This window comes from Berghia stephanieae, chromosome 5 (assembly GCF_034508935.2).
Source record: "Berghia stephanieae isolate SIO BIC M18660-M18661 chromosome 5, UCSD_Bste_1.3, whole genome shotgun sequence".
Taxonomy (NCBI): Eukaryota; Metazoa; Mollusca; class Gastropoda; order Nudibranchia; family Aeolidiidae; genus Berghia; species Berghia stephanieae.
The window spans coordinates 66,180,963-66,190,962 of NC_088364.1; the positions used below are offsets into that span (position 1 = coordinate 66,180,963).

General features: G+C 39.4%; 1 protein-coding gene across 2 annotated transcripts in view; it reads left to right on the top strand.

Annotated features, from left to right (window-relative positions):
* Positions 1 to 10,000, top strand: part of LOC144973434 (plasminogen-like) — a 39,687-nt gene that overhangs the window by 22,515 nt on the left and 7,172 nt on the right. For both annotated transcript variants that reach the window (XM_078915890.1, XM_078915889.1), the window contains exons 3-4: positions 7,822 to 8,029; positions 9,728 to 9,861. In XM_078915890.1, the coding sequence (XP_078772016.1) occupies positions 7,822 to 8,029; positions 9,728 to 9,861 (342 nt within the window). The remainder of the gene's footprint in view (positions 1 to 7,821; positions 8,030 to 9,727; positions 9,862 to 10,000) is intronic.

The window sequence follows — 10,000 nt, forward strand, 5'->3', positions numbered from 1 at the left end:
ATTTTGTGGCGAACGTCACGTAAATGACCTTTCGGCACAGCCCCATGTTATAAGATTACCTGTTCTTTCATTTCATGATTCCCAGCATAACATCAATATGAACAATTTTACATGGCTTTTGTAACGTCAAGCTTATAGCATTATGGTGAAAGTAATATTTCGGTTAATCTTCCAATACAATATCTATATATTATAAATATTACCTGTTCTTATATTTTATCATTTCGATTCAATTGACGTCACTCAACTCTTTGTTTTTATTTTTAGTCAGCCATTTTGGTGGATTATTTCTCACTAAATTATATCAATCTGACTATAGATAGTATGCAGATGACGTCACTCAGGTCTTTGTTATTGTTTTTGCCATCCGCGTTTGTGAGTTGTTCTCACTAAACTGTATTAACCAGACTATAAAAGTTCATGGTTACATAGAGTTTGTGTGTTGGTCCGTTATACTTCCGGATGGCAATGTTGTGAACTCCTTGGCCAAGCGCATTCTATCTATAGATAAAACGAAGATGACCTCACCCGGGTCTTTGTTATTGTTTTTTTTTTTGTTGTTTTTTTTTTTTTTTTTTGCCATCCACGTTTATGAGTTATTCTCACTAAACCGTATTAACCAGACTATAAAAGTTCATGGTTACACATCGTTTTGTGTGTTGGTCCGTTATACTGTCGGATGGCGATGTTTCTTATCCAAGCGCATACTATCTATAAATCGTTTAAGGTTACAAACAGCTCTGTGTGTCAGTACGTTATATCCAGCTGGCGGATCTTGTGAATATTTTACGTAAACACATAGCATCAATAGTTCAAAGGTATAACCCAATTCTCAAACTCGTGTTTTTTCGGGATTTACAAGTTTTTAGAGAGACACTTTTTTTTAAAGAAACCGTTTTTAAAGAATCAGTTCTAAAAATAACAAATCAGTTTTTAAAGAACTGGGTTTAAAGTCAAAGGGATCAAAATGACGAGACTTAGGTTAAATTAAATAAGTATTAACATTTATATAGAGTATTTTCACTGATGCTCCATGCTCAACGCGCTTTACATTATTTCATTCATTTACCCCAGCAGGCCATATGGAACCATATTTGTATATCATACAGTGCCAGCCGCCTGTTAAACGTCCCAATAGTACTGATATTATTACACCATCCGTCACTGCCTGTAGCCAGGTACTCGTTCACACCTGGGTCGAGTTGGGTAATGTGTGTAAAGCGCTTACCCAAAATCGATCCCGGGTGCAGTCGAGATTTTTTTTCCGCCCCCCCCCCTGCCACCACACGTTTGGGTAGCTGATTCTTAGATCTGGAGAAAGTAGTCTTTGCGATAGAACGCTTATCCAAAAGGTAGCAAACATTTCTTTTGTAGGTTTCGGCTATAGAAACCGGGATGAACACCGGCTCCATAGGCCTAATGGCTCTGAAGAACTACTTTACTGACACCCAGTGACATTAGTCTTATGGACCCTGAGCGAAGAGACGATATTAGCAGGTCTGATCACCGAACGCAATTATGGTCTATGCGGTCTAGTGATATGAAACCCGCTTTCGGATTGGAAGGTCCTGGGTTCGAGCTTTGCTCGGCGCATAGATGAGTCCTTGGAAAAGGCTCTTTACTCACATTCTCTCACCGTACTCAGGGGGAAAAATGAGTACCTGGCCGTTAACAGCGTTGTCTCTGTCGGAAAAAAATGTAATATCGCCTAACAGACGCCATGTCTCGTTCTACGTGTTAAGTGTTGCTGTTGGTCAGGGACCCTTTGTAAAGCATTTGAGCATGTTTAGTGGATATTGCGCTATATAAAAGCTCAAGTTTAAGTTTAAGATTCGCTAGTAATTCTGTGAACTTTGGCAAAAATGCTACATTGCTGTTCGGAGTAATTTCGACCTAACAACCCTATTTCTTGCAAGAATAAATTGTGTCCCAAGTGACGAAGCAGGACCTAATATAGAATCTGTTCTATTGGACTTGATCTGAACGCCTTGTGCAAAGATGTTGAATTGAACCCTTGGGAAATTATTATAGAGTAACACGAGAAAATATGTTCTTTTCCACCCCAATCGCGCGGCTATGTGGCCTTGTGGTATGAAACTCCACTTCGGATCGGAAGGTCTTGGGTTCGAGTCCCACTCCGGGCGGCGCATGGTTTAGTCCTTGGTAAAGGCTATTTACTCAAATCATCTCACCGTACTCAGGTGTAAAATGAGTACCTGGCCACAAACAGAGTTGTCTTTGTCGAGAGAAACGTGTAATATAGCATAACAGGCGTCATGTCCATCTAACATGGTAAGCGTTGCTGTAGTCCAGGGACCCTTTGTAAAGCACTTTGAGCACGTTTAGTGGATATTGCGATATATAAAAGCTCAAATAAGAAAATAATGGTAATCGTTCAATATATGACAAATCGTCCCAATTTGGTATTATAGATAGAATGAAGTTGACGTCACTGGGGTCTTATTAACTGGATTCATTAGTCTGTTGTCACGTCGCCCAGCAACGGCGAGCAGCGTGGTTCTAAACAAAGAAAATTGGTACTTTTTAATCTTCATGCTGGCTAGAACTTTACATATATCATGTGATCAGAATGTGTAAAAGTCAAAACATGACCATATTTATAATGTGTTTCTCCTCTGGATACACTTTTTTGCTCGTCGGAGAAATATTTCATAAGGGCGTCTGCCATTGTTCCGATAGTTTAGATTATAGAGCCAGTTACTAAGTTACTATGCGTCATTACGAGGGAAGTGATGTCATGACTGTTGAAGCCAATTAAGATCGTTTAATTCTACCTATTTAATCCACAATAAGTAGGATATAACAGCACAACATTTACCTATTAATTTTCACATCTAAACAAGTAAGATTTTTTTTTTCAGAATACATTTATTGAATGACTGCAATAGAGAGAGAGGGACAGATCGTAGCCACCGTTAACTTATAGATAGCATGCGCTTGGCCAAGGAGTTCACAACATTGCCATCCGGAAGTATAACGGACCAACACACAAACTCTGTGTAACCATGAACTTTTATAGTCGGGTTAATACAGTTTAGTGAGAACAACTCACAAACGCGGATGGCAAAAACAATAACAAAGGCCTGAGTGACGTCATCTGCATACTATCTATATAGCCCGTGGCCTTTGTAAAGCTATGGCCTGACACTGACCAAAAAATGACGTCAAAATGCCAGTCTTTTGCCACAAAAGAAAACAAATCGTGAGTTGAATTCAATAGTTCAACCAATGAAATGACTTGTTTCCATGAGCACTACTAACGACAACTCACTAGGCCGTGCAAAAACCAAATAATTACGTCAAACTGCCAGTCCTTTTGAGTTTCAGTGTCAGGCTATAGATAGAATGAAGTTGACGTCACTCTGGTCTTTGTTATTGTTTTTGTCATCCACTTTTATGAGTAATACTCACTAAACGGTTTTATCCAGGCTATGAAAGTTCATGATTACACACAGTTTTGTGTGTTGGTCAGTTATACTTCCGGATGGCAATGTTGTGAACTTCTTAGCCAAGCGCATACTATCTATAACATAACGATGGCTACGGCCTGACACTGACCAAAACATGACGTCAAAATGCCAGTCTTTGGCCAAAAAAGAAAGCAAATCGTGAGTTGTATTCAATAGTTATCAACCAATGGGACCACTTGTTTCCATGAGCACTACTAACGACAACTCACTAGGCGGTGCAAAAACCAAATAATGACGTCAAAATGCCTGTCTTTTTGGGTTTCAGTGTCAGGCTATAACTTAACGATGGCTACGGACAGATTCAGTAGATCTTATCACGGAGATAACATACATGACAGTCATTAGTTTTACATCAAAGACGCAGTGGTTTTGCTTCTATGTATTATATAATCTCAATGGTCAAGAATAGAACAGATTCCCTAATCAATATTCGTTATGCCTATTTTTTTTTGTCAGCTAGGGTTATAAATACTATCCATCATAACATACAGGAATTATCCAACAAGCCTAATTAAAATGTCCTTATTTTTTGCCTCCTACACGAGGCTTAACACGGCCCTGAGTCTTGACAAAACGTCTTTTCTCATTTATGACCTTCTACAGTCCCCCCCCCCCCCCCCCACTCTCCAACACGTCTATTTTTAAAGAATTTTTTGGGCGTTTCTCCCCTTCCCCCTCCCCCGAAGTTTATTCGCAAATAACCCCCCCCCCCCCCCCCCCCCCCTATTAAATTCCACCTTACGAAATGTGCCGATGTGTGACAACGATACTGTATAGATAGAATGCGCTTGGCCAAGGAGTTCACAACATTGCCATCCGGAAGTATAACGGACCAACACACAAACTCTGTGTAACCATACATAGATAGTATGCAGATGACGTCACACATGCCTTTGTTATTGTTTTTGCCATCCGCGTTTGTGAGTTGTTCTCACTAAACTGTATTAACCAGACTATAAAAGTTCATGGTTACACAGAGTTTGTGTGTTGGTCCGTTATACTTCCGGATGGCAATGTTGTGAACTCCTTGGCCAACCGCATTCTATCTATATGCTGTCGCTGTTGTTTAACGAGCAGTAAATTTGATTGAAAGAAGATCATCTTATTCATCACATCTCGCCTCACCTAAATAAGAAAATGCCCAAACTGCTCACCCCCCCCCCCCACCCCCACCCCTTTCTATGGATTGGTCAAATCCACTCCCCCCTCCTCCCCTTCCTTCTTTGGTCAAATTATTACGTTCCGCCCATCCAACGTGAACATATATAGGTGCACGTCGCCCCCACCCCTTTTATCCCCCCCCCCCCCCATTCTATTGAAGTTTGGCCCAAGTGCACCCTCCCCCCCCCCCCATTCTATTGAAGTTTGGTCCAAGTGCCCCCCCCCCCCCCCCATTCTATTGAAGTTTGGTCCAAGTGCACCCACCCCCCTTCTATTCGATACACTAGAGTAGCAGCTTATCACTGTACCTTGACGTCAACAGCTTTGTTTATAGGTTAAGACTTGAACTGTTATATAGCGAAATATCCACTAAACGTGCTCAAAGTGCCTTACAAATGATCCCTAACGAACAGCAACACGTACTACGTAGACGAGACATGACGCATGTTAGGCGATATTACATTTATCTTTCCGACAGAGGCGACGCTGTTAACGGCCAGGTCCTCATTTTACACCTGAGTACCGTGAGAGAATGTGAGTAAAGCGCCTTTTCCAAGGTTCAATGAAGCGCAGAGCGAGGCTCGAACCCAGGTTCTTCCGATCCGAAAGCAAGTGTCATACCACAAGACTGCATAGCTGCACAATCGATCTAATAGGCTTGAATTCTCGTCCTACCTATAGATAGTATGCGCTTTGGTAAGAAACTCATAACATTGCCATCCGGAAGTATAACGGACCGACACACAAAACTGAGTGTTTCCATGAATGTTTATAATCAGGTTAATACAGTTCAGTGAGCATTACTCATAAACGCGGATGGCAATAAACAATAACAAAGACCTGAGTGACGTCATCTTCGAACTATCTATACCGCGTTGCTCGCATGCCGTTTGCTTGGAACCCTTTTTAAATCGATTTCGGCTTATTAAGTGGATACATAATATATAAAAGTAGTCCTTCAGAGCCATTTGGCCCATAGAGCCGGAATTTATTCCGGTTTCTATAGCATGAAACGGACAATAGCAATTGCTTGCTATCCTTTGGAAAGGACGCTAGTCTATCACAGAGTACTTTCCGCCAACTCTAACAGATTCAGCTACCCATTCACTGCTGAGTGGATAGGGGAGGGGGGGGGGGTCAGAAAAAATATTGACTGCACACGGGATCGATCTTGGTCCATTTGCGTGTGAAGCGAGTGCTCTATCAACTGAACTATCGGTGGCCCCCAATACATATTATATAAACTTAAATATTTGTTTATTTTTTTATTCTGTATGCTGAATTTCTATAAAGTTTCAGTTCAAGAATATCTAATAAATTGAAGGTATGCTTAATTCATTGATATTTGAAGAAAGCTTTTTCAGGCAATCGGTACTGTGCGAAATGGAATTATGGTTTGGGAAACTAAAAAGAAAAGCAGAAGAAGAAGAAGAAGAAGAAGAAGAAGAAGAAGAAGAAGAAGAAGAAGAAGAAGAAGAAGAAGAAGAAGAAGAAGAAGAAGAAGAAGAAGAAGAAGAAGAAGAAGAAGAAGAAGAAGGAGGAGGAGGAGGAGGAGGAGGAGGAGAAGAAGAAGAAGAAGAAGAAGAAGAAGAAGAAGAAGAAGAAGAAGAAGAAGATTATGATGATGATGATGATGATGATGATGATGATGATGATGATGATGATGATGATGATGATGATGATGATGATGATGAAGAAGAAGAAGAAGAAGAAGAAGAAGAAGAAGAAGAAGAAGAAGAAGAAGAAGAAGAAGAAGAAGAAGAAGAAGAAGAAACATGGTTCTATATTATAGCTTGCTAGGGGGAATATATGACAAAACATTGTGAAGCGCATCGGGCGTGGTGAATCTTTAGTATTGCACTATATGAATGTATATATATCATTTTTTTATTTATTCACTTTTTAAAAAAAAAATGAAATGTTTTGCTGGAGTATCGACAGTTCCATTGTTGTCATGTTCAGAGAAAGTTGGCCATTGTTTCTTGTTCATGAATATTCTGGATGTTCTTCCCTATTCGATTCCATAATTAATTACAAGGAGTTGGGTTATTACCAACGTGAACATGTTTACAGGTCTGATAACCGGATGCAATTATGGGCTCGTTTTAAGAGTGATGTTAATGCCATGGAGCTTTTTTTTTCTTCGTTTTTTTTACAGTATTTCCGTTACAACAATGTGACCATAACAATTTTGGTTATCTTTCACGCAATAGAAACTAGATTAAACTTCGGTTCCATGGGCCATATGGCTCTAAAGGTAAGTAGTAGTCCTTCAAGAGCCATTAGGCCCCTGGAGCCGGGGTTTATCTCAGTTTCTATAGCGTGAAACGGGCAATAGCAATTGCGTGCTATCCTTTGGATAGTACGATAGTCTATCCCAAAGTACTTTCCGTCAGATCAAAAAGACTACCCATTCACTGCTGGGTGGGTCGAGGGGGCTGGGGGGGATTCAGAAAAAAATCTCGACTGCAACCGGAATTGATATTAGTCCCTTTGTTTGCGAAGCGAGTGCTCTACCAACTTAGCTATAGGGACCCCCATGGCCCCGAAGTCCAGCTGCTGCAGTGCTGTCAACCCTGGCCCATGTAACTGTGTACAATCCTACAAAAACGATAATTAATGCTAGATCTGATGATGGGCAATTAATTAGACCAGACTAGCAATATTATAATTGAAATTTAAATGAATGAATAAACTTACTCTTTATAAACTATATAAATAGTATTCTTTTCCAGAATCCACTTATAAATCTGATATGACCCAGCCAGAAAATATTATTTAAATACCCGATTTTCCAAGTACGGCAGTTAAGTGGTAAAAATTATGCCCCCCCCCCCCCCCCTCTCTTCCCTTTAAAAAAATTGTTTCAGGGACAGCGGTATTTGTCGGTTGGGTGAACTGTGGACGAAACCGTCGTGTCGTTGATGGACGACATGTGACCAAATAAATCTGGCCTTGGCTAGTGTCACTCCATTTTCAAGAGTAGCACCCTTACTTGGAACTTCAGGGGCTGGACCATCTATGCGGAGGGACCCTCATCCCTAGTTATAGGGAGTTAGAAACAAGAAAAGTAACCTCTAGACCATAGTGGAAGGTCAGAAGAGCTCTCAGAAAAAAATATATTGATAAATAAATATGATTACCTTCCCGTCTTTAAAATTCGTTTCAGGGTCAGCGGTTCTCGTCGGTCAGGTGAACTGTGGGCGAATCCGCCGTGTCGTTGGTGGACGACCCGTGGCCAGAGGAACGTGGCCGTGGCTAGTGTCACTCCATTTCCAAGAGTATCATCCATACTTAGAACTCCAGGGGCTGGACCATCTATGCGGAGGGACCCTCATCCATCCATCTTGGGTGATAACGGTTGCACATTGTGTACAGTGAGTGCTTCTCCAAGTATTGGTTTCATGTAGAATGAATGAAGCTAACGTCACTCAGCTCTTTGTATCGGTTTTAGACCGCCAGTTAAATGATTAGTTCGCTCGAAATTTTCTCAATCAGACAATAAACGTTAGAGATTAGACATAGTTTTGTGTGTTGCTACGACTGACATAGCAGGCAGAGCCAATGACTATTTTACAATTAGTATGAATCTCGTGTAAAAGTTTAGACGAATTTATTGCATTTTTACCCCGGAATATCGGAATAATGAGCTTCTTTGTGTGTTTAAAATTAATAAAGGTAGCCGATAATTGAACTATAGATGTAATCTTCTTGGAATGAATAGAGTTGGTTGGAACTTGTTTAGGGAGAACAGTTATCAAAATCAAACATTCTCGAACATTGAGGTATGCCCACCTTTTGGGAAATGGACATTTTTGGTTAATTTAATATCTCAATAATCATCTATACAGATTTTTAAATCTCAATGAACCCATTTATATATATGTATATATATATATATATATATATATATATATATATATATATATATATATTATATATTTATATATGTGTGTGTGTGTGTTTTTAAAATGTTTGTAGTAGTTGTTGTTGTTTTGTTTTGTTTTTGTTTTGTTTGTTTTTTCTTTGTGTTGTTTGAAAACCTTAGGTATGCACTAATTTGGTGAATGTTGTGATTATTTATCTTGTCTTGGGTCGGTAGAGTCCTTAGCAACCCCGCAAGTCATAGGATCATGTTACATATCAATGGAAAGTGCTGATAAAGCCCTATTTTGATAAACGCATACCACAATAAAATCCAAGAATAATTTCCCAACAATAGTGGGTTGAAAATTATCTAGTTTCAGCAGTTTCCGAATCAAAGTTGATAGCTGTGTGGGCGAATATCATGGGCAGCGTGGAGGACTCGACAGAGCAGAGAGATCAGATAGGCAGATCACTGACCCAACGACTCAAAAAGATTTTATCAATGGTGTTGGAATGAACTCTGTGCTGAAAATTAAATTTCAACTTTTAGCTGTTTACAGTTAACGAAATGATATCCATTTTTTTAAATAAATAATTTATCTCACTCAAAGTTCATTAAACTTCAAGCTGTTTACAGTTTTCGAAATGATATATTATATTCTTTTCATATTTATTTCACTTTAAGTTCATCAAAATTTTAGCTGTTTATAGTCAACGAAATGGCAACCATTCTTTTTGATAAAACATTTATCTCACCCAAAGTTCATTATAGTTCTGTTTATAATTTTCGAAATGATATCCATTCTTTTCATATTTATCTCACTTTAACTTCATCAAAATTTTAGCTTTTTACACTTTACGAAATGATTCGTTTTCATAAGACATTTTTATCCCAATCAAAGTTCATTAACATTCTAGCTGTTAAGTCAACGAACTGGAAACCATTCTTTTTGATAAAGCATATTTACTCGTGACTCACTCAAAGTTCATTAAGAGTCTTATTGTTTACAGTTAATGAAATGATATCCATTTTTTCCCTTGTTATCTCACTCAAAGTTAATAAAATTTTAGACTTTAGTTTTAGCTTTCGCGTCTTGTTCACACCGACATATTGGTGTTAGGAGATGGCTGTTATATTAATCTTTGTATCTCATATTTTATTCCTTTGTACCCCCTACCCCCACCCTTCCCCACTTTCCTTCTTTAAGTCCTTTATTAGGAGAAGGTCTGGGTAACCCATCAAACTGGATAGCTGTGCTGGGCGAATATCACAGACGAGTGGAGGAATCGACAGAGCAGAGAATAGAGGTGGAGGAAATATTCATCAGTCCTCGATTCTCGTGTAAGTTGTAAATACGCTCACTCACTCACCTCAGTCCCTTAACTAGGAAGTTATCGGGGAGTGGGGGGGGGGGTGTTTTGGATACAGAAGTTAAGCATTTATACAGGGGAATTTACACTAAACATGCTCAAAGTCCCTT